The 24,675-nt window shown below is 42.7% G+C and overlaps 2 protein-coding genes across 2 annotated transcripts in view; both read left to right on the top strand.

Moving 5' to 3' along the window:
• The window catches only part of TTLL10 (tubulin tyrosine ligase like 10), a 28,511-nt gene extending 13,697 nt beyond the window's left edge, over positions 1 to 14,814 (top strand). The window contains exons 4-12 of the mRNA XM_049816835.1: positions 644 to 762; positions 1,874 to 1,994; positions 2,642 to 2,727; positions 2,951 to 3,122; positions 5,121 to 5,292; positions 7,017 to 7,157; positions 8,279 to 8,395; positions 13,337 to 13,430; positions 14,413 to 14,814. Of these exons, the coding sequence (XP_049672792.1) occupies positions 644 to 762; positions 1,874 to 1,994; positions 2,642 to 2,727; positions 2,951 to 3,122; positions 5,121 to 5,292; positions 7,017 to 7,157; positions 8,279 to 8,395; positions 13,337 to 13,430; positions 14,413 to 14,798 (1,408 nt within the window). The 3' untranslated portion in view covers positions 14,799 to 14,814. The remainder of the gene's footprint in view (positions 1 to 643; positions 763 to 1,873; positions 1,995 to 2,641; positions 2,728 to 2,950; positions 3,123 to 5,120; positions 5,293 to 7,016; positions 7,158 to 8,278; positions 8,396 to 13,336; positions 13,431 to 14,412) is intronic.
• Positions 14,815 to 17,469: 2,655 nt separating this feature from the next.
• On the top strand, positions 17,470 to 24,664 carry LOC126045569 (rho guanine nucleotide exchange factor 7-like). The gene is made up of 9 exons (XM_049816905.1): positions 17,470 to 17,610; positions 18,481 to 18,567; positions 19,740 to 19,812; positions 20,483 to 20,619; positions 21,891 to 22,037; positions 22,614 to 22,700; positions 22,854 to 22,929; positions 23,373 to 23,449; positions 24,241 to 24,664. The coding sequence occupies exons 1-9, from the start codon at positions 17,542 to 17,544 to the stop codon at positions 24,313 to 24,315; spliced, it is 828 nt and encodes a 275-aa protein (XP_049672862.1). The 5' UTR covers positions 17,470 to 17,541; the 3' UTR covers positions 24,316 to 24,664.
• The last annotated feature ends 11 nt before the right edge of the window (positions 24,665 to 24,675 follow it).

Here is a 24,675-nt window from a genome sequence, read left to right as displayed (position 1 = left end):
TCTCTGGTTCTTCATCAGTAGAGCTAGGAACCACTGTTGTTGATCAACATTCTGGTGTGCTAAATGTAAAACAAGCGAAAAATAAGAGATTTCTGCCCAAGAAAAATTGTCAGATCAGAAGTTCCATTCATTCCTTTCTAAATTCTTTCCAGCACATTGGCATTCTTCTCTAGAAGTTGTCACCAGCAAGCATCACAGAATCTCTGCAGCAAATAGCACTTTCCTTGCTATCTTTGCATAGTTTTGTCTACAAACAGCTTTTTCTAGTGCTACTTGTCATCTCTCCCTAAACTCCTCAGGGGAGAGGCTCCTTATTAAGACTGGACCCTGAACATTTCTATTCCATGGGTACCAGTTGCATCCTAATTGGAAAAGCCCTGCTGAAATGGTACAAGTTCTCATTAGAGCTGCTGAATCATAATGTTCTTAGCATCCTCAGTTACTCCCCCCACCCTCTCAAGTTCAGACCAGAAGGTCCACTAGGGCCATTCTAATTAATGCTTCCCATCTTATCCCCCACCCAGGGGCTTCTGGGCATGTTAGGTCAGGCTCCCAGAGAAAATTATTAGGAGTTCAAGGGATATGAGCTAACAATTTGTTAATAGAAGGGAGGCTACTTTTCTGTTTTGTTTTCCTTATGCAGTGTGAGCATCTATTGCCAGAGCAGAGGCTGGCAGCGTATCTATGACAACGGAAGAGAGGATTATGCACTGAAATGGTGTGAAGTCAAGTGCCGAGAGACCTATTACCATTTCAAAGAAGGTAGAGATGCCTGTGGGCCTTGAGTGGGAGAGGGTGGTGGGAAAAACTTGAGAATGCTGGACTTGTGACTCCCAGGACAGAGGAGGTCACTTGGGGGTAGGAGAAACAGGTAACCTCAACTTCTTGGCAGACCTCAGAGGGGACATCAGAGCTGGTTTACCGTGGTGATTAAAGAAAGGGCTTTAGACAAGAAAACAGCTTTGGGAGAAAAGATACCATTGAAATGAACTTAGTGAAATGAGCAGTACAGAGATTTAAACACCACGCTCCCCACAGTGGAGGCGAGGAGAGGAGAAAAGGAAGGATGCACTTACAGAGAGAAGTAAAGTAAGCTCAAGATGGGTCACCCCACACATCCCAGGCCCAGCTATCTCTATCTTGGGAGAAAAGAGTCACTAAAAGCCAAACTACTCCACTGTCTTAGCAAGCAACTTTTTGAACTGCACTCTCATCAGTGCATCCTGACTTCACAGGGTCCAGCCAGCTTTCCCACCAGAAAAGCATAAAATCAAGGACTCCCACAACAATGCCTCTGGCTGGCACCCTCAGAGAGGTACTTTGCATAACAAACAAAAAACTCCCTAAGCACAGCCCCTGAGGCAATTCCTTTACTTCTGGGAGCTGGTCAAGACCTGTGCCTTGGCAAGCCTGAGCATCACGGCACAGAGCTGCGGGCTTTCCTGTGGCCAAGGCATTGTGTTATCGCTTCCCGACCAGTCCACATAGAGCAGCTGCCTTTCCCCTCCTGCCAGCTCTGATGGCAATTTGGTGGCTATTTGTCAGGCTGCACCATTACAGCAGTTGGTCTAATATACGGCGGTGCAGATAGGCTACGTTTCAATGCAATTCTGCAGCTGGAATGGTACGATGGCAGTGACACCTCTGGAGCGAGCAAGGGATGCACGATTTCACGAAGTCCCATCGGGACTGTTTGTTCCACTACGACGTTGGACAGAAATAGATTTACAGCAAGTGTTTTCACTGCTCTGTGAGTTGTCACTACTGCCTTAAAGCAAATTGGTGAAAGTCAACAGTGACAAAGTCAGCTTCATCCTCCAGATTCTGCTGCATGGGACAATGAGGGTAAGCGCTTTTTTGTTTTCTCATACAGGTGAACAGCTTCTCTACCAGATTCCCAACAACGGGGTCCTTACCAGTAAGATAGGGCTTTTATGCTGCCTGAGAGAGCAACAGCGGATGATCAAAAAGATCAGTAGGAGCTCTAATTCCAAGTAAGAACTCTCACCTCTTTGAACCTTGACCAGAAACATGCTAACAGAAAGTGAGAACACATAAACAAAGAACCAGTTTCTTCCGGATGCATAACAGTACAGGATACAAAGTATATGGGGTTTTATTTCTTCCTTATCTTCTAGAAAAATCACTTTTTTTCCCAGAAGTATATACATCAGAGAAAGAATTTCTTCTTTCTCTGTGTCTGGAGTTGTAGGAGTGCCGGGTCCCCCAAAGACAACAGTCATAGTAATTCCCCTGTTTTGGGTACATCGTCCTACTGGAAAGGCCACAACTTCCTGTGCCATAGACACTGTAAATATAAGAAAAGCTTATTGCCATTTCTGCTCCTTTATTTTTCACCTACCAAAAAACCAAGTGACAATCCTGTACCATGGTTACCTGCAGCCATCTCAACTAGTTTTCAAAAAACTGAGCATATGAAGAATGCCTTAAGGCTAACATATATTCTTGAAAGCTTATGGAATGAGGTAGCTCAGGAAAAACATATACAAACACACAACTGTTCACAAGCAGGAAAAAAGCGCCATTTCTTAAGTTTCTACTTGCAGCCATCCTTTCTGAAAGTAACAGAGGAATTAACATGTTGGATAGAGTTTTCAATTTCTATTTGATTCTCCTGTAGGTTACTGAAGATGGAAGAATTCTTCCCAGAATCTTTTCGCCTGGACTTAATAGATGAGAGAAATGCTTTTTTTGAGCTTTACAAAGGTGAATTATCTTAATCATCACGGCAATCACTTTAAATAGCTGTGTGATCCTCTGAAATGTTCATAAAAGTATACACAGTAATAATAATTGATATCTATATGTATGTATAAACACACATATATACACACATGTTCAAGGGAGCAGTTTTCAGATCCCACTAGTGGGCACATTGGTGTTTCATACGACACACATTACTATAATAGACTCATTCTTCTCTCTGCAGAAGAGCAGATTTGGATCTGCAAACCAAGTTGCTCTAACCAAGGTCGAGGAATCTTCCTGCTTAAAAATCCAGCTGCTGTCAACACCCTTCAAGCCAAGCTCCACAGCACTGAGGAATACCTACTCAATAAGAGGGTGCCATACAAGGCTCCCCAGGCAAGAATAGTGCAAAGGTAGAGACTGAAGCCTGGGAATTCATGTGTGAGTAGTGTGCTTGATTAAGCACACTGGCCTCAGAGAGTCGAATTGTTCCACAGGTATTTAATGTGGTTACACCACATCTCATCAACCTCTGAGATTTCATTTTGTGGGAGAGAGGCTATTTCTCTGGTTAGTCTGTCTTGCATCTGCACTTAAGTCATTTCAAGGTAGATCTTTGTCATCAGAGGGATTTGAGTTTACCTTTGTCTGGTAATTTAAGAATGACTTCAAAAGGCCTGATGCTACAGTTCTGTACGTGAGTTCTACACATAAAGCCTTGTGCAAAGCAATTTAAATTAGCTATTATCCCAGCTTCTTATACAAAGCTAGCATTTTACAAATCATACAGCTGCAATATCTCCTCCATGCAATCCAATAAAGCCTTCCAAGTATCTTCTTAACTCTGCCTCAACGCTGCAGATGTCTAGACCTCAATCAACAGGCAGTGGCTAGCAGTCACTAAAATTTTGGATTGGGGTTGTTTTATTTTTTATTCCTTGCATGAATAAATGAACCATGCAAGTTCTTCTTTGTAGAACATATACCCTCTCAGCCATTGCTAGAACATTTTGTAGAGGAGTAGAAGAGCAGAAAAAGGAAGAGAAAAATACAGCAGCAGAAGTCACGAGAACAGCTTCAGCTACTGAACGTTACTTGCTTACTGTTACACAACTCGCTTAACTTCCCTTTGCCTCAGTGTCCCTCCCTCAATTGAGGAATGCATTATAATTAAATCAATTCAGTGCTTTGAGATGAATGAACAAAACTTTCAAAGAGAAATGCAAAAAAGATGTTTTCATTATTTATCCTAGGAGCTGCAGTTCCCAGATGCCTTTGATCCTGCCTTTGGTGTACACAGCTAGGCATACAGGGCACTCTAAACTTCACGGTGCCCACACATGCATGACTTCGCCTGGCATTGTCATGACATGCCAGCAATGACAACGTGATACACTCATGACAGCGCTGTAGCATTGGCATAGCAAAAGCACATTTTGCCATGTAGTGATCACTGCATGTCCTGGCAAAGCGGTGATACCAGTTCCTCACACTGACCCTGTGCCACTTCCCTGACATTCTGCTATCATGGCTTGGCATCTTTATGTTGCAAGAGAACACAGCACACAGCAACCTTTCCAAGAGCTTCCTTAGCCAAAGCAAGCAATAGTCTCTGCTTACGTTAATCCAAACATGTCTTTTCATAACAAAGGAATAGTTGGCCTCATTGAAAAGGGTAAGAGAGATTTGTAAAATGATAAACTAGAATGATGGTCTTACAGGCTTTCTGAAATAGGCTGGACTGTGTTTATGCAGCAGCCAGTATATGGAGCAAAACAACGACTGCCTGACAAAATCAGACCAAGAGCCTTAGTTAGACCAATATGTGGTCTTTGACATGGACAAGCAGCAGTGCCAGGGGCAGAAGTGGTTGGGCCCTATCTTAGACCTCATCTTGATTTCTGTTAGTGAGGAATGGCTTATACTCTGAAGAATGAGGCTCTATATTCCTTTGGAAACTGTTGTTAGCATTGATTGTTTTAAGCGTAGCCTTTTACAGCGTAGCCTTGTTACTTATGTAGACATCCCGCAATCTTTGATGATAAAGGGAAACAGTTCCCGGATTACACCACTCTGGAATAAAAGCAGTGGTTCTGTATGAAGGGCTCTTTGTGTTCAGACATAAACTCGTATATTCTCCAGTAAATATTAGTAAATCTTTAATTTTCTCCTGCTCCCGACACTCCCACAGCTTCTATTCCTCTTGAAAAAAGCTGTTTCTAGCATTTCCAGCCTCTCCTCCAGGCATCCTCTGCTGCCACTCCCCTTAAAACCAGTGGTGGAAAAGGGACAAAGAGGTTCATTAGTTCTGTGGTGAGAAATGAACTGGCTGGGGGGGTTTGTGTGAGCTTTGAATTGCCATGTATTATGGCTGCCTGTTCATGATGCGTGTTGAAATACTGCTCTCACAGGTATATTCACCAGCCTCTGCTCCTGGAAGGGAAGAAGTTTGATGTCCGGTCTTATCTCCTCATTGCCTGCACAGCACCATACATGTTATTTTTTGCCCAAGGTTACATCAGGTTGACCTGTGTCAATTATGATGCCGCTTCTGATGATCTGACTGTGCATCTGACCAATCAGGTAAACTAAGGTCACTTAGTTCAGAAGAAGGGGAGGGTGTGGTTGACAGAGATAGGAAGCAAAAAAGACTTTCGAAAGGCTAAAAATAAATGCCTCATGCATGCAAAATCCCTGCAGCCAGGAAACGGATGTGGGCTTATGGTCAGGCATGGCAACAAGGCTGAACAGAAGCAGTACCAGGTCAGGTTCTGTTCTCTGCCATGGACCAGTTCTCTGCTTAACCAATTTCTCTCCCTGGACCTCTTTTTCCTGCCACTGTTCTCTCACGTATCTGTAAACCATAAGCTTCTTAGGGCAAGAAGCCTTTGATTGCAGCTACCTAGCACAAAGGAGCCTTAATCTTGGCTAAGGATTTTGCTGGTCCTGTTGTGCTTAAATACAATAATCACAATGATGTAAGATGCAGATGTGTTCTTCAAGAGCCATCATCCTTAAATCTCCATCTTTGCTTGTCTTGCTTCTCAAATGAGAGCTCTAACAGAATGAGAATGTTCTGCCTTTTACCCCCATACATCTCTTGTCATACAAAATAGAAGCCTTCCTTGTTCAGATCTACCTGAGTTTTCACTTCAAATGAGGCCCTTCAGTAGTTAGAACTGGCCCTGATGAAAGAGAATTGAAAGAATCAGAAGGAAGACAACAGTTTGCTTTTAAAGGCCTTCTCCCAGAGTCATGCTGTGTTCTGAGAACAAGCGAAACACACATTAGAGAGGTATCAGACAAGCCCACTTCAGCTGAAGTTTTACAGTTCCTGTAGAAGTGCAGTTCAGGACAGCAGATTGTAGCTGCTTCCTGCAATATATGGTATTATCAGTATGCCACTTGTTTTCCTGTAATAGTTTGTTTGCTCAGCTAGAGAGCTATCCACAGGGGAATTCAGGTGCTGGGGTAGGATCCCATGGCACGAGTGATACTAAACAAAGGACAGGTGTTTATAAGCAGAATATAAATTATCTGGGTTCCTGCTGGGAGGAGGGAAATGAAATTTACAGGAGCAGCTGGTAATAGGGCAGACTTCTCCAAATTACAGTTGATTCTGCTCTTATTCACTTCCTATCCTTTCATTCCACCTGGAATCAGCCATTTTCCTACTGTATTTCCAAAAGACAAGAGGCAGCAGAGACAGCATCACTAACCAAAAGCTTTGCAACCTCACAGTAACCGTCCCGCAGATGGAGTCGCAGCCAAGGCCAGCTGTTTCACAGATAAAGGGGACTCGCCTTTGATCGAACAATGTAAATACCCCAGTACTGATAAACTCCACCTGCCACGGGGATTAATGAGACAGCAGAATAGAGAAGCCCTCACCTTGGTTTCCTCTGTGGATACATCCATCCATCTCTCCCAGATGTACTCTCCTCTAGGACAGTACTAGGCAGACAGACGCTGAAACTGGATTTAGTCCGAAGCATATCATGACTATGACTGAAAAACAAACACTGCTTTGACAGAGACCTTGGGCAATTGTCTCTACAGCGTCCATGTGGGTCAGGCATATTTCTGCCCGTGGCAGTGCTGTACAATGGGAGTCGGGACATTTGCTCAGGTTTAGCTCTGCTAGTGAGGGGCTCTATTCCCTCCACCTCTATAACTTGATCCTGGGGTCCTTCCCAACTCCAGATGCCTGGAACAATTCAGGCAGGTCTGCCATGTAAACTGGCTCCCAGTTACTCTTCACTGCCAGAAATCTAATCCTCCCTTTGCTCTGTTTCCCCACCTCTCAGTACATGCAGAAGAAGAACTCCCTGTACAGCCAGCTGAAAGATGAGACAGTTTGGCGGATGGAGCACTTCAACAGCTACGTTAATGAGAAGTTCAGAAAAACCAATGGCCTCCCCAAAGACTGGGTTTTCACTGTGTTTACTGTAAGTGCAAGCAAGTGTGTGGTGTGCTAGTCTGCCTAATTAGGGTGACAGGAATAGGGAGAAAACCCATCAGTTCACTGGAGCTCCCAAGGACACGCATACGCTGCGTGAGAAGGTATTGATGGTCCCACGGTAACTGTTTATCTGCAGATGCTAAACACAGAAGTGAAGACACAAAGAGTGTAATTTTAATAAAATGGGCAAAGAGCTGGGAAAGAGAATGTGAATGTAAATGCTAGCTATAAAAAATGTAGTTATAGTCTTCACATTCCTGGCCCAATGCTGTGGCCCTGCATTAAAAAATACAGTACACATTAGAGAGCTCTCCAGCCTGACAGGTCTTAGCCTGAAAAGGGACTACATTTTCAGTGGTCTCTTTCCTGTCTGAATTGGTCTCATCATTCACTTTCCATCTGATTTTGCCACATGAAAATCATGTCAGGGCCTTAGATCTTGTGTTACAATGGAGGAGAGATAAGATGACTCAACTGGCTTGATTTCTTACCATCTTCCTGTCTCACTGAAGAAACAAAGAAATTATCTGAGTCCCTGAGACTTCCATTTCATCTGCCTGAGTCTAATGATGCTTCAGTTCTCCACATGACTTGAAAATGAAAAAGGCAGAGGACACAGCTTTCTCAGGTTAATTTTGGAAACACTGTAGTTTAAAGCCAAATACAAAGAGAATTTAAAAGCTAAAAACTTTGTTAAACTATGGTTTTGTTTAGCAAAACAGCTCAAAAGCAGATCTAGTTGAATTTGCCAAATTTCTCAGGGGATCAGAAACTTTTCAGCCAACTTTATGGTATCTCCCTTCATGCCGAAGTCCCCCACTGCGCATTTCAACTCCAAATTGAGTGGAACTTTGCCTCACCTACTGCAAGCACTGTACCACAGCGGTCTGGAGAACCATGTTCAAGAGGGGGTTTCAATCAAGGCAAAGTGGACAGACACATGGTCTGCAAAATGCAAAACTCTTCCAAGTCTAGAGAGGAGCTCTGCTGGAGGCAGGGGAAGGAAAAACATCCCTAAATCAAGAGGACACCTATGACTTGCAGTGACTCCTATGCCCTTGGCATTCACAACGATCAGTTACCACCATTCCCTGTCTTCTCTTTCAGAAAAGGATGCAGCAGATCATGTTGCAGTGCTTCCTGGCAGCCAAGCACAAACTGGATCGCAAACTGGGCTACTTTGATCTCATCGGCTGTGACTTTTTAATTGATGAAAACTTTAAGGTACGAATACATATCATCAAATACTAAGTACGATATTGGCCAGATGTCCAATGCCAGCAGTACAGCATGGCTGACACAGGCTCTGGTGCTAGGAGTTAAATAGAGCAGTCAGCTATGAAGTGCAGGATTAATTTTTTTTCTCCAGTTCCATTGTCCAGTATCAAGACATGGCACAGATACTGCCTGCACACTTACTGCACAGAGAAACCCTGGCATTAACAGCTTAGGATGGGAAGAAAAATACTACTTACTGGAGATGAAACTGTTCTGTGCAGAATTTTCACAGGGAAGTGGAGGTCATAGTGAAAAGCGTGGGAATTTTAATGCCCACTTGGTTTTTTCTTTCTCCAGAAACCAAACATGTCAGATGATCAGCCAGCATAAATCACTCTGTAATGCCTCTAACATCACATGAAGTATACTGATTTACACTAGCTAAGTATCCCTCGAAGGTGACAAAGAACTCATCCTCACCATACTGAAGAACCAGTCATTATCAATTCAGATTTCAGCATCAGCATCTCCATGTTCACTGTAGATTCACCATTTAGCAATAGGTCAGCCCACTGAGTCTATAAAATCTACTAGAATTACAACACAAACTTGTAAGGGGTGAATGAAACACAGACGAGAAAAGCCAGAAGAAAGGGAAAGGGAAATGTTAAATACAGTGATCGAGGTGCTTTCAATGCAGCACAGTCCTTCAAAAGCACCTGGCCTAAATATAACAGAAAGCCATCTGGCAGATTCTGCTGTTGCTAAAGCAGAAAGGAACTCAAACATATTCCAGCAAAGGACAGCAGGAACAGCAAACCCTATGAAAGAATAGAATTAATGTATGCAGCAGTGGGTAAGGCACCTGAACAATAGACTCCTTTGTACAGGAAGTCAATGGCAAGGGAGAATAAATGGCAAAGACATAGAAACTGGTGCTTCTCAAATTTCAGTGCGAATTGTCTTTTGCAACGTTGGCATGCAAAGCCCTGGCTGTGTAAACTTTAAGTAGAATAGAAGATCCAGTATCACTCTATTGTGGCAATTCCTACTTGGCTAGTTAAAAACTGCAGCGTTTAAAGACGATTACATCCCCATGTATTTTACATCTGGAGAGATAAACAAAATCTGTTTCTTGACAAGTATTATCTATAAGAATGATGAGGATTTCTGGACACATAGTGGTGACAGAGTGAGTTGGAACCTGGAACTTCCCTTTGAGAGAGAGTAATGTGGAAATTTAGGCATTTGTTTAGCATAGATTTGTCCATGTTTTCTTGGCCCTGCTGGGGAGCAACAAACCTACTTTTTTATTGGTGCAGTGCTGCATCAAGAGACACCTGTACACTCCCTGCAGAGGCAGGGTACAGCAGGTGGACACAGCACTGACAGCTTCAAACCACAGTTAGCACTGGTCAGTGCAGCAAACTCCCCGTCTTCTGTGGGCTGACATTACAATTCCTGGTCTGACATCCTGTCCTCTCCACCTGTAATACATGATAGCCTTATTCTCCTTGTCATCCTATTTCACAACGTGTAGAATCTGCTTTATGCCGATTTAACATGGTCTTATATGTTCAGTCCTATAGCTCATCATGCCTTTCCCTCCTCTTTATTTATCTGAGATATAAATGACCCTGGCATCATTCCTAAAAATTCTTGAAGGCCCTGCAGCATTCTGATTCAGCCTTTGGAAGGTGTCTTTCCTGCCTCAGAGTTCTTAGAAGCATAGACTATGAAAGCAGGCCCTGCTGAGAAACCACAGCTTTCTGTAGAGCTTTGCATCTTCATATGTAAGCTGAGAAAAGAATGAAGTACTTTAAGACGAGAGGGAGCAAAAGTGACGGATGTGGTTTTGGTGTTGTTGGCTTTTTTCCTACTGTTCTCTAGAGCTTCCTTGTGCTTCATTGTAAATGCCTAAGTCACTACAGAGCTTAGGACAGTGTCATTTAAATGCTCAAGGAACCTGCTTTCAGAAAGCATTGCATCAGCTGTGTGAAAGGGCTTCTCTCCAGAGGTATGCTGGGAAGACAGATGTGTAAATTTTTTATCAGCCATAAAGGGATTCAGCTACCTATCAGTAAAGAACAGACTGAACGTAGATAAGCCGTTTGCCAGTTTGTGATAGATGTACATAAATGAAGATAACACTCAAATCCCTAGTTAAAGCAGGGACGGTTCCTTTGATTTGAATGACATAGCTTTTCATTCACCCTGGGAGTATGAGGTGCCACAAGGATACCGTAGACTTGGTTATGCCCACCCCAGGTCACGATGATTAAAAAAATCTGATAAAAGCTTGTTAAGACTGTGGAAAACAGAACCCCGCTGCCTTAGCCTGTGGTCTCCACTAACGCTAAGCAGGTCCCTTTCTGGGTCAGCTACATCTAAGTAGCCCTTCCAGTGCTTGGTTTGTGACTGTGCATGTGGCTTCAGCTATGTCCATACAGGATACAGAATGAGTTATTTTATTCCTATTTCTGACTGGTATTTCAGTGCTGCTTAAAGCTCCAGCCAGAGGTCAGGCTTCCTGGAGACCTCCTGCTACACAAATGCAGGACAAGACAGCCCTGCTGTGGATAGCTTTTGGCTTTGAAGCACATTACAGCCATCCTCTCTAAGAACAAGTTTGATGCAGAGAGCTGTACACATTCCCATTCAGTCTTGGCTATCAAGTCACTTGGAGCCTCTGGGAGCGTGGACTAATGCCCTCTCCGTCCCTGAGACCCCAGCAGGATGTTTATTTAGCTTCTACCTGGTGAGCTCCAGCAAAGACCCACACAATTAGCTTAACTAAATGTTTTTTCATCAGAAACAGAACAAAATTCTGGCTCAGTCATGCATTTCCTGCACACCAAGTAGTCTTACCTCTGCAATGTCAGCAAGCAAAGGACCCTTGAGACAGGTCTTATGCTGTCTGTTAGCCACGACGTCAACACACAACAGAGCCTAGTCTCATCATCCAATGCTCCTTTGAAAGACTGAACTGCTGCTGTAAGGATGGTTCTACAGCAGTGTGACTACCATAGTAATCAAACGAGGTGAAAACAAAAAGTATTCAGCAGATGCTAACACTGCATCTAGCACTATACAAAGAACAAGAAATGAGACCTCAGATCCTGGTGTAATGCAGGATCTGGCTGCAGTCGGCATGTTGTTCAAGAACCTATGAACAAATCCCACTATTTAAAGTTTTTAAGCCTACCTGTGATGTCTTGACAGAGCAAGTTTAAGATGTGACAGAATGTGGAGTTGTCCTGGCAGGCTGCAGGGAACAGTAACCTCTTCATCCCTGAGAAACATCCTGAGCAGCATCTCTGACCAAAGCCACAGGGAACTCATTGTTCTCAGCACTTGAAAAGCCTAGAGAAAAAGGACAGTCCACAGTTAGAAAGTCAAGGACAGACATTCTGGGTTTTGGTTTCCTTTCTTTATATGTTTGCTAGGAAATTTTGAGCAAGGCACCTGCAGGCCATATGCAGGGATAAGCACAGGCATTTCATTCTGCATGAAATTCCCATGAAAGTTATGGATATTCACAGAGATATGGTGAATCTTGGCCTTATTCTCTCTGCTCCTCCTGAAATACAACAAAGGGCATTTATTAACTTGCCCTGGTTGTTGAGAGGTTAAGAGCATTTAAAAACTGTAAGACATTCAGACAGTACAATAATGGAGAATATAGAAGACGAACAGCATGATAGGTATCACAGAGAACTTTCTTCCTCCTGTTTGTCAGTTTTCTTTGTTTTGAAGGAGAAGAAACCAAAACCTAATCAAGACAATTATAAAGGTTCATTAAGTTTGTCTGTCAGCACAAAATCTTATGAACTTTTAAGAGGAAGAACACTTACAGAGAAGAACGAGTTTGCCACGAAAAATGTATGTAACTTAGCTGCCCTCTGTTGGCATCTGCAAAGCAGGTTTTTTTGAGCAGCTGTTCCAGGTCTCCTCTGGGTGGGGGGTGGGGGGGAAGACATTTCAATGCCCTCACTTACCAGTCTCTTAATTTGTTTAATAAAGTATTTCAAATAAGTGAAAATTATTGTTTTATTTTATTCTTAGCAAAATAAAGTGCCAAAGTGAAAGGTACTTGCAAGCAAACTCATTGCCACTTCAGAAAAAAAAAATAATTTTAAAAATAAATTTAAAGGGAGTAAAATTCCCCTGGGACTGTTACATGATTAAATATCCTTCATTACAAAATGCTGAATAGTTCCTACATGTGTTATATACAGAATGCACCACCATATGGTGGAGGCAGGAAGTGAATAGATGAGTTTGTCTCACTACAGGGAGAAGAAATAGAAAACAGAATTACTTGTAAGTCAATTGTTTGGTTTCACACAGATTTGTAACTGGACCATCATGTTCTGTGGCTTGTAGCTTCACACCTTGACATTTCGAAGGGAAATGGAGATGAGACTAGTATAAATATGTAAAATTAGTATCCTACATGGCTTCTACCTGAAACTAAAGCCTACCCAGGAAATCAAGGCCAAGGGTTCATTGAAAACTCAGTACAACGTTTGCTTAGTTTTGATCCCATGTCTACCTCAAATCAAAATGATTCCTAGATTCCTTATAACTTTATTTCATGGTATCCAAAAAAACTCAACTAGAAACTGTTATGGAAACGGGTACATTAGGAAACACAGCGCCTTTACACGCCTATGGAGCAAGAGTTAATCTAAAGAGCATCAGCTGGGGACACAAAATAATGCGTAGTGTTGTTCTCAAGTAAGTAAGTGTATGCAAAAAGGGATTTTGTTTAATTCATCCAGGCCTTATGAAAATTCTGTCCTGCCTGCATTGTGTGTTACGAGATTTTGTTGGGATTTATTAGCACTCCTACCTCTCAAGGTGTTCACTAAGTCAGTAAAAGGGCATTGTTCTGACTCTAAGGAGATCCAGCCTAGTTTCCTGATTGGCATTCATCTTTCCCAGGTCTGGCTTCTGGAGATGAACGCAAACCCAGCATTGCATACTAACTGCAAAGTCCTGAGAGACATCATCCCAGCTGTAGTCTATGAGAGTCTCGGTAAGTGAACAAGTCATAGGGCGGCCAGCAGCAGATAATCATATCACCCCATTGCTTGTCAGAGGAAAGACTCCTGTTTATATGAGAAGTAGGTCCAAAACAATCTTTGAATAAAGCTATCTCACTGCTGAGTTTATAAGCAATTTAGAAGACACTGAAAATTCTAATCCATGCAGACCTGCAAAAGCTATGGTCTTTTTAGCCACACACCCATTAGAAAGAAATAAGTGGTTAAATTTGTTTTAGTTACAATTATTTTTAAGGATGTTTTCTTATATATTTATGTACAAAAGGCTAAATCTTAACACCTGTCCCTATAAACTGCACCTGCACATTTTTCTCATGCCTGTTGTTCCGAATGTGCAGGAATTTAAGTTGGTTTGTACAATGTGCCTTACACAGCTGTGGCAGCGCTTAAATGCCAGAGTACCCCACTGCACTTCACAAATATAGCTGGCAACTGTTATATGAACTATACAAAGACTGAAAAAATCCTTATAGTCTGATATACGTTAACTAGAACTGCTCCTGCCTGGAGGATCCGATTCTCTGTGATATCACGGTACCTGCAAGGAGAAGTAGTAAAGGGAGAGTCTATGTCTGCATGAAGGGTATGAGCAATAGCCTCCTTATGCTTACTGTCATAGATGGTTACCCTTCTGTGCATATGTATGTTTATTTTGGGATGTATTCATATCCTGTATTGCACTGTAAGCAGTTTTACAGTATTTTTCCTACCAATTTCCTAAAATGTTTCCAGTGGAGCTGAAGCTGGCTGAAGTTAATGCAAGAAAAGTAGGGGATGGGTTTTTTAAATTGTCTTAACAGTAATAGGCCACAGGTCACAGGTTGGAAATCACTCCCCCTCCCCACTCCTCATCCTTCCCATGCACACAGCCGCTTTGTGCATACACATGACAGCTTGGGTCTATTTTAGGATCAGAGTGTTTGGACCATCTCACAACTGCATCTTCTTTTCCAGATTTGGTTCTTGAGGTTTTCAACAAGCGCCTCAAAGGCCAGGGTGTTTTGCCTTTAGAGACACTCTGCCATTTTGTGCTTCTCTACCATGAGGATGCTGCAGACCTTGGCCAGAAACAACCCTCGAAGCTCAGAACTGGCCTGTGTACAGGCCGGTATCTGCGGCCACACACAGGCGGTACCAGCCACTTCGGTCACAGCCCTGCCAAGGTGCTGGAGAACTCTTCCAAGAAGCCTGGTTGCTCTCGAAAAAAGGTTGCCTTGTCGCCCAGAAAGAATTGTCAACAAACTCCTAACTATACCACACCTGCAGCTCTCCGACCATCATGGAAAACCCCTCTGAACCATCACAGAGCAAGAGAGTTTCCACAAGTTCAGAAGACATAAAAAGAAAATAAAAGCTAAACTTGTATGTGCTGTGCATGTTCAGCTTATTGTCACCTTATATAAACAAGCAGGTATCAACCTCGACTGGAAAATCAGTAACTATTTTTATAAGTACTTCGCTCTTTTTGCAGAAAGTAATACTTTAACCAGCCAGCCAGAAATTATAGGAAGGTTAAAGAAAATGAGACAACTGTTACCCTATTAAAACTCATCCCCTTTAAAAACAATGTTGATCTGACCAGTGCAATCCAGAAACAGGCCAAACTTTTTACATACAAAGTCCTTATACAAAAAGGCAGGGAGAGAAGCTGCAAAGGCTAAACCTAAGGCTTAACAGTGGAAATCCCCCAGTTTGCCCCATCATTCACAGCTGTACGTGCAGCTACCTCACTCATTAGAGCCTCTGTGCCTTGCACATTTAACCTCATTATATTCAGACTCTATTTTCCATTTGGTTGAGGTGACAGCCAAGCAGCAGCACACACTTATCATATCAGGTCACCATCTGAGCAGGAAACAATGACGCTTGGGGGACCAAGGAGACGGGGAGGAAGGCAGAGAGGTTTAAAACCAACAGGAAATGCTTTTACATCTCAGATGCTGCTGCCTCTAACCCAAGAGGAATTTAAATGAGCAGTAAGTTGAAGGGTACATGCGTGTTTCCTTCCCCTCCTATGCTTACTCTTACTGACTGTAGTTCAGGCACGTTCATGTCATCCTGTGACTGCAGCATCAGTTTGAAGCAAGCATCTGTGGACAGGGGAGCCAGTGACCAAGCATGGGATGCTGCAACCCGAGTGCCAGGCAGGCTGGTTCTGCAGGAACAGGCCAGGAGGAAGGGAAGCTACTGAAGCCAGGCAGGAGCAGGTAGGTAGCAATGTGGGGGGGCATGTGAATCAGCACCACTAAAACAGAAAGACATTTGGTGCTTGAGACTGAAACTCAATGGCTGTATTTGCTTTCCAAATACGACTCCGCTAAAGGAAGAGCTTTCTCTTCTTCCCCTTTTCTAGCCAGAATTTACAGTAACGCTAAACGTCAGATTCATCTAGTCTTCTAACTAAACCGCTTACTTCTCCTCAATATGTCCCCCATCAAGGTGTCGCAGCCTTTTAAGAGACAGGGTCAGCACTTGAGAAACTGAAGGTGGAAGCATACCTTCCTGCCGTGGATGTAACTCTCTCTGTTTTGGGCAGGCAATCGCAACTAACTCCTGGGACTCTGCTGGCAAGCACTGCTCATGTTTTGTCAGAAATACATGTTTTCAATCAGACTGTCATATGTCAGAGACAAATTGGAGGCATGAAAAGCAGCTCAGGAGGCCTTTAGTCCTGGTTCTACCTCTGGAGCAGCCTCAGCTCTTCCTAAATCTTGCTTGACAGATGCTTGTCTAGCCTGTCCTTGAAAACCTCCCGTGATGTAAGTTCTGCAATATCCCAGGCAAGCCACTGTTTCTTCCTAATAGCTAACCTTTAATGCAAATAAGGCCATTGTCTCTATCTTACACACCTCTTTCTAGTGGTCTTTTACATATGTGAAGACTGTTACCTTACCACCTCAGTATTCTTTACTTTAGGCCAAGTGTTGAGCTACATTACCCATTTCGTTCCATAATTTCACCATATTCCAAGAAACAGTGTTATTCCTTCCTTGTCCATTAAGGTAGGCACACTGAGAGTGCCTTCATCATCCCTACACTCTTTTCTATGTAATGCCAGTAGAAAATTAGGAGTCTTAAGTGCCTTGTTGAATTTACGACCTAGTCTCTGCGTAATGTGGGGGAACATTTAATGGTATGTTCCCCAAAAGTTCAGGTGTGTTATTCCTTGATATGCCTGCTTTCTGATTCTGCACCTGCTGCATTTTTTTCCCTAGGGTTCACTGAGCTGTTACCATCCAATATTCCTGTAGAAAATAGCATATTCTAAAATACATCAAATTTATGTCAGAAATCCATAAATCTGTCTGCTTGCTGAGCATTAATCTCTCTCTCTCTCTCTCTTTTAAAAATGCAACACATGTAAGTGCTTTTCTATGCCTTTCTATATTCCCTTCCATTTCAGAATGTGGTCCAACTCAGAAGGCCAGAGCGAGGCATCCCTCCATCCTAAGGACCCTGCAATCCTAGCAGAAACAGAAGATGTGAGTATGAGCAGGGTCATGCAAGCAAAGATTTTTATCAGGGAAGAAATCACAGGCCTATTTATCTCACCCACCATGGCATTATCCTGATGTGGTATCCCATTACAGTGAAGTGCCAGAGGCTATGACATGTCCTTTGTTTTGAAAGCAAGTAACCAACAGTTCTGGCTGGTTTGAGACCCAGGTATAGGTTTTCAGCTTTTGTTCTACAAATTCACATGCAAGAAAGTTTGTCATCACAAGTCAGTTTTGGATTTTTTCCTGGGACCATGTTTTATCACCATTGTTGAGAGAAGATGCTCAGAGAGAGGGGAAGCAATTTATGCAAATTCACATATATGGTCAACATCCAAATCTCCCACCATCTGGGCTGCAAAAGCACCCCTTCTCTCTTTTAGCTAGTGTTATAAATCATTATTGTTCAGCTCTCATTTCCATTTTTCCACCTCGAATTGTCTTACTTTACAGGATATTCCTGGTAAGATTACAAGAAGAAATGCATGCTGATGTTTGTTTGTTTCAGACAGCAGTATTGTGGGGAAGAACACGGGAGGAACTAGCGAACTTGTTGATCACGCAGCCTATCAGTGGCTGGGAAGGGATGAACATCCACTCTCTTGGGGAAATTATTTGGTCCTCCCTGGTTTTTCTGAGAAGTTATTGCATGGAGGTAATCATCCTTTTACTACAACCACTAAGTAATACGCAAGGGATAAAAGGTGGGGGTAAATTTGGATTTCATACATCCTGTCCAAATTACTGTCATATCTCAGTGTTTGACTAAACCTACAATTTGTCTTGACCTTTGTTTTCAAGAGTTAATGCTAATATGTTCAACTTTTTTCACCAGTGCCAATAAAAGCTGAATGGATTTCATAGCCACTTCCTTGAGCATCATGAATCTTTTCATTCATTGCCTGGGGAACAAAAATGTCCTTTTTGTCAGAAGTTTCTTATATTCTTTTCCCCAAAGAGATAAGGACTGGTTATTATAGTTGCAAATTTGGATGTGTAACAATCGAGTCCTCTCCACAGGTACTGGAGACAATAAAATTAATATAGTGTGATTGCCATTACCCTGGTTTTGATGAGGTCAGAAGAGGGAACTGAGATCTATTCTAGCTTTGTCATGAATTCACGTCTCTTCAACTGCACATCACTGTTCATCTGTCTGTATACACAAGTAAAACCTCCCGGTCTCAAAGGAATGCCATGCTCTGGCTTACTAGTGCTCAGAGAGTGCACATAGACCATTTAAGGAAAGATGATATAAAATTACAAAGTACTGACATAAAGCTTCAGTCAAACTGTGACCTAGTGCAAGACAGTCCAGCAGCTAAACACTGCAGAATTCCTAGTTACCAACTGATCCGTAAGCTTGACAACCTATCAGCACTATCTGTACATAAAGATACCCTAAGTACTGTATCAGCAGAAAGGAAGGTAGGGTGAAGAGCTTTGAAGAAATACAATTTCCTTTTAAAAAAAAAATAATTGGAAACATTTTGAAAGGAAGATATAATTGATCTCATTTCAACAGGACATGTGTGAATGCTACGTTGTGCTGTCTTCCTCCCACTTGCTGATTCTTTCAGTGGATCGTACAAAGAAGGCATTTGTTTATGAGGTAAAGCACAAGAATCTTTTTGTGTCTGTTGTATCTGTGCTCATAGTCAATGTTTCTTAAATATCTCTTTGCTCATAGCTCTAGCAGGTACATGGCAAAAAGAGTACCTACCCTCGGTGCCCAGCCAAGAGGAAGGCTCAGGATGGAGCAAACATGTGCAGGGTCCCATCAACCAAGACAGACACTTCACTGAGTTCAGTGGAGCTTTGGAATGTTTTCTAGCACAGTAGCTCACAATTCTCCATTTTTCAGCTTCCTTTGAAGAGGGAAGCAAGTCTGCTCCAGGAATTGAAGAAGTACCAGTTTCTATTTTATAATGTTAGGAGGCCTCTTATGACTTAATTTGTTTACCCAGGGAGAAGGACTGCAACTCTGTATGAGGGAGCTAAGTGAACAAGGCGTCAACCAGGAGGTGTCAAAAGAAGGTCATAAGAACATGAGATTACAGGAGAGAGAGTTAGGAAAGGTGTATCAGGGGACAGACATGGTAGAGACATACCCAGAAGAGCTGCCTTCAGCACAGCAATGTCTCCTGATGGCTGTCTTTGGTATATGTCAGTGGATCCTAAACGTGAGAAAAAAGAGCGCCAAACTAGAAAACTTTGTAGCTACAGAAAGTAGTTACAGAAAGGTCCTTGTTCTATATAACATTGAAGTCGATAAAAATCTAGGTCCCGCCATCGGTTAAGTGGTGTTGTAAGAGGGCACAGACGAGAAATCATCAGTTTACGAAATACAGGATCCAAAACGCAAACTAGGGCCTCTTTGTCCTGAACATAAGTGTAGTCTTCTAGCATGCTTTGGGGCATGGGGCAGGAATTAAAGAGGGGGAGGCTGCAAGGCAGATGAAATTCCATCTAATTCATACAAAGAACTTTTCAACACCAGCTTTGGTCTGTTGGTGGATCTCCCCCCTATACCTCAGAGCACTTTATGAAGGAGGACAGTCATTTTACAGGTAGGGAAACATGAATAAACCCCCAATTTCCTATGTCTTCAGACAACAAGGTGAATGTCATCCCACACAGACTTCCTTAAAGTCAAATGTTCGAAGGATGGGACAACTTTGTTTTTTGCAAAAAGCGTTCTGCTGTACATCAGGGGGACCGCAGTGGGACACAGAGAAGCTATTGTTACCAACTAATTTCTAACACAATTCCCTACCATACCAGGGTCTCCTTCCTCTTGTTGGGATGCGTCTGAGAAAGATTGCAAGTGGAATCAGCCACACATTTGAAATTTCTGGTAAGCCTGTTCTGCAGTTCGTGAAGGGGCCTGTGATAGTCACAAAGCAGTGATACCCACACTCCTGCCTTCAAGGACTGGCCTAGGTGGCTAGAAGATGAGAGGGGTTATGCAGCCATGCAGAGGGCTACTGAAGAAGGGGCATGCCTCCTCTCCAACACTCAGCCATGCTGGAGAGTATGCCATGCCTTTCTGGACCGGACTTTCACAGGCAGCTTACGCTATGGCTGCATAGAAGGACGAGACCTAGCTAGATGGAAGGAATTTGGAATCTTAGTTTTCACAGGTGGACGCAACTGCTGCCTAGCCTTAAATCAAGAATGCCTTAGGGTTAACTAGAATTCCTCACATGCAAGGCAATATAAATTATAGGTTCCCCTTTCCTCTAATTTTCTACTTACACTAAACATGAGGCAAATGCTGATGTCTGCATGTGGAACAAGGAAGCTACCTAATTGTCCCAGTGCCAACCCAGCATCTGCCATCAAGAACAACGCAAGACAGACACAAGCTTGTTTCATCATGAGGTATCAAAGTGCAGGTGGAATGTGGCTATAGAGATAATGAATGACAGAGCAGAGGGGCAGCAGACAGAATTCACCTGCTAGGCTCAAAGGCAGATCGCAACCATCCTTCCCCAGACCCAGGGGTTGTATGTTTCTTTGCACAGGGTCCATGATAGAATCCAGGCTCATTTGCTGCCAGAATTCAGCTGACTTCAACATGTGGGTTCAACACCTCCAGCATCAAATCAAGATGGCAAATGCTCACCGCCCAGTCAGTCCCAACAATAATATCTCTTTTCTGGTGAGTCAACACAGAAGAATTGTAAAGAGAATGGGATGAAAACAGGAAACAGTGGCAGCTTTCAAAGTGGACAGGGATTTTTAGAACGCAGGCTGAAAATGAACAGTGTTACTTGAGGAAGCTGTTCTAGGCTATGGCAAGTAAACTTACTACACACAAATTTGCAACTGCTACTCTATGCTCGTGAGAGATTTTAGAAAAATTACTGATCGTTTTTGTTCTGGGGTGTAACTACTACACTGGTAAAAAAATTAGATTTCCTCTTTGTTACAGTCACAAAATAAAATCTTACTACTCTTCAATACATGCTGACTGTCGCACAAGCGACACACTGCACACTGCAACATCCACAAGAATCACAAGATGGCAGGATTACACTGCTTTTGAAAACACCCCTACAGCTGTGCCTTAGGCAATTCGCATACAGCAAAGCATTTGCCCATGTCGTGGTACGCTCAGATTCCTGAAAAGTGAGAGTCAGCTGGAAAGCCAGCCTGTCTTTCCCCACTCCCTACTGTTATTAACTAACAGTTCTGGTAAGGTTTCCCCTTTTTTAAACATCCGCTCTGCTAGCCTTGATGTCTAGCACGGTGTAGGCTCCAGGGTGACACTGTACCTCAGTTGTGTCTAACAGCATGCTTATCTTCAGTCTGGGGGGAGAAAGTGCAACCCAGACCACCCATCCTTAATCGCTGCTTGTTTCTGATGTTCCCTACAGTTCACATAATTGTTTGCAGCTAGTGCATACAAGCTACTTTTACAGTAGTTAGCCCAGGTGGTCCTGCTCCAAGGATTCAGTATAGATTGCAGAAATCCATCCAGGACTCAAGTATAGCCATGCATACTGTGAGCCCACATCAAACCCCACTCCTCGGTCAGCTGGATAGCACTACTTTGAAGGAAAAGGAAAATATCCTCTGATAACGGGACGTGAATGCCAAGCCCAAAGTGCTTTGAACCAAGATGACATTCGAATTCAGATCAAACCAATGTCTCAAACAACCTCTTCTGAGGGGGAGAAGGAAAATGAGACCTTTCCCTTTTAATAGCTAAAGCTGTTTGGTTGTCTCAGCTGCTGCTCATGGAACCACAGTACACATGATTTTGTTCAAGTAGGTGGGAAACCTACAGCAAACTAGGAACATCATCACAGGTTTCCTAATTTCCAAGCATATATCCTAAATACCTTTCTTTTACCACCCTATAACCCTGGAAAACATCATACTTGTAGTTTTATCTCATTTTGCTCTGTCTCAAAAAAAAAAAAAAAGGTGCCGTGTGATGAACAGTGGAAGAAAAGGGAGCTGACAAGACATCTGTTGTGTAACACCATTCTGAAGTGGGAAGGAAAACCTATTCAGCATCTGGGAAGGATACAGTATTTAACCATGGTGCAAGTGGCCAGTGGCTGCATGGGGGTAATGTACAATGTATACTACTCTGACATGTGGGTGGCTTTAAGACTGGAATCGGTGAAAGTTTAGGCTCACAGGGAACTGATGCTTAAAGAAAAGGAAAAAAAAAAGAAAAAGAAAAAGGCTAATTATGTGAAAGTCCCAGAGCATTAAAGAGACAAAAGGAAACCCAGTTGTATTTTTGAAAGCTGCTTCTGACAATGTGCCCAAACACATTGAGTTGCACTCAACTTCCAAGGGAGTAGAGCTGGGAGGGATATCCGCCCATTTCCAATCACACCGCAAGATCAGCATTTTCTAAACATTTCCTTGCAGATGTGTACCTGACCTATTCTAAAAAATCTCACCACTTCATGATATCTTATCAGCTTTCTAAGCAATGAATATCCAACCTGAAAAAGAAATACAAAGAATAGTATCTGTGGCTGGCACAGAAGCAGCTGGATGCTGCAGATAGTTCCAAGTTTTGGTGTATTGTCATAGTCATTAAAATTCATATTCTGCCTTTGACTGAGACAGACCCACTGAGTGGAAGTTACTGAACATTTTTGCTGTCTCTAAGATGCCTCTTTTCCACAGGACTCTGAGGAAAGACTGCTGATCCTATTTCCAGAAGATCTGCTTTTCCTCTCTGTGGATAAGGACAGAACTGCAATCACATACAAGGTAACAGAGGAAGTGCTGGAAATAGTCAAATAAGTGAAGAACTAAAAGGAGCTGGAGCTAGTGAGCAGCACTGGGTGATGAAAATGTCTGAATAGCAAGGAGAAAAGGGAGGAGATGAAGGAAGAGCATGTTTTTTTCTTTTCTTCTTTGAAGGGAAAACTCCCCCTAAATGGAATCCAGGCAAAGGAGAAATCTGCCATGCTGGGGAGGTTACAGTTTGAAATTACAGGTATGTAATTGAAAAAGAAAGATGAGAGCTATGAAACACAGTAGGTTCTGTCTGAGCATAGGGAAACAGTTTTTTTACTGTGAGGGTGACTGAGCACAGGCATCGGTTGCTCAAAGACGTTGGGGAGTTTCCAAACTTGGAGATACTCAAAAGCTGTCAGGACATGGTCTTGGGCAACCGGCTCTGGGTGGCCCTGCTTGAGCAGGAGAGTTGGACCAGGTGACCTCCAGAGGTCCCTGCCAACCTCAACCATTTTGTGATTCTAATGAGAAACTGAGCAACACCAGTGCTAAGCCTTGCCTTGAGGTTGGGTTATCTTGTGAGGTTGTCTTCCCACAAGGGATAGTCCCTGTGACGTTCCTTGCTATAGGCTAATAAACTATGTGTCATGGCAAACTTCGCACATTTTTCCATCACCAAACTTCCCTGCTAATGTCTTGCAGGAAGACTGACAGAACCAATCCTTATCACCTGTTCCACAGCAGAAGATTATGAAAAATGCCTCTTCTACCTACAAAAGGTATTTTTCAGAGAACTTTACTGCAGCAATACCTCTTTTCAAGTCTGGGATTTTCCCAGCCATAGATTTATCTAAGGTGTACCATCCTCCCAACTTTTCTTCCCCTTTTCCACAAAAGACTCATCTGAGTAGGGAGACATCTTCAAGCCTATCTTTCTCCTGTTAAGACTCATCCATTTGGCCAGTAAAATATCACTGGGTATTTAAAAAAAAGAAAAACACTCCATCAGCAGGGGTTGAATTTGGGTCCTCTCAGGCAAAACACCTACCTACTCTAAGAGTGAAAGACTGATGCCTAAGCACTCAACTTGCACAGATTTCAATGGAAATTACATACTGAAATAAGCAGAACTACTGAGGAGGAGGCAGGCCATTGGACTCTATTTCATGAAGCTAGAGAGACACATTATGTCTGTCACACTACCTCCTAAAATACCCATGATAGCAATACCAGCTTATGACCTGGTTCCCTGGAAGTTATACTGATGTAAACAGGAGTTAGTTCCAAGTAGATCCTTCAAAATAGGACCTTATCTAAGTTCTAGTTTTCAGAGTAAATAATTTTTTGTTGGCCAGCACATATAGCACACCCTACACAGTGGATAACCCTATCTGGGCTCAGAGGAGAGAAAGGTGAATCAGGAAGTAGATGTTTTAAAAGCAGAAGAGATGTTGGTCTCTGAGTATTTATTAATCAACATGTCTATTCTATAGTTGAGCATGGCTATGTTTATCTAGCATGAAAATTCTTGGCAGAGTTAGGATATTCATGTGCTAAAAATATGTTCCAGCCAGAGAAAATCCTTGATTGCCTGACTTTCCAGCCACCACCAATCATCCCTAAGAAATCTCGGCAACATCGGTAGGAAATGAGCATGCAGCGACAAGAAGAAGGTATGTTGAATACGATCCCAAGAGAAAGCAAAGAAGCTGCAACAATGAGTAAGAATAGACCAGAAATTGGAAACCAACCTTCTTTCAGACCGAGAGGTGAATAAGGGTCTGCACAAGAACTGTTCTCCACTGGCTGCTGTTTTGAATGGGCCATTGCAATCAATGTAGCATCTTGTGATTCTGACCTCAGCTGTACATATGCCTTAAGGAGAAATCTTTCTGAATTTTTTTTACTATACTTATTGCCTGACTCTTACCAGAAAAAGAAACACTATAAAATACTAAGTAAATGCTACAAATAAAACTTAGGTTTACCTGAAACTAAACCATGC

Source organism: Accipiter gentilis, chromosome 1, assembly GCF_929443795.1.
Source record: "Accipiter gentilis chromosome 1, bAccGen1.1, whole genome shotgun sequence".
NCBI classification, from domain to species: domain Eukaryota; kingdom Metazoa; phylum Chordata; class Aves; order Accipitriformes; family Accipitridae; genus Astur; species Astur gentilis.
Note: the sequence above shows the minus strand (reverse complement) of the source record. Positions and strands in the feature narration are given on the sequence as shown.

Coding starts and splice junctions, on each gene's coding strand:
- LOC126045569 (XM_049816905.1), top strand. CDS start 17,542: ATGAACATCCACTCTCTTGGGGAAATTATTTGGTCCTCCCTGGTTTTT. Junction 18,568..19,739: donor AGAAGGCATTTGTTTATGAG/GTAAAGCACAAG, acceptor CTACCATACCAG/GGTCTCCTTCCTCTTGTTGG. Junction 22,930..23,372: donor GTTACAGTTTGAAATTACAG/GTATGTAATTGA, acceptor AATGTCTTGCAG/GAAGACTGACAGAACCAATC.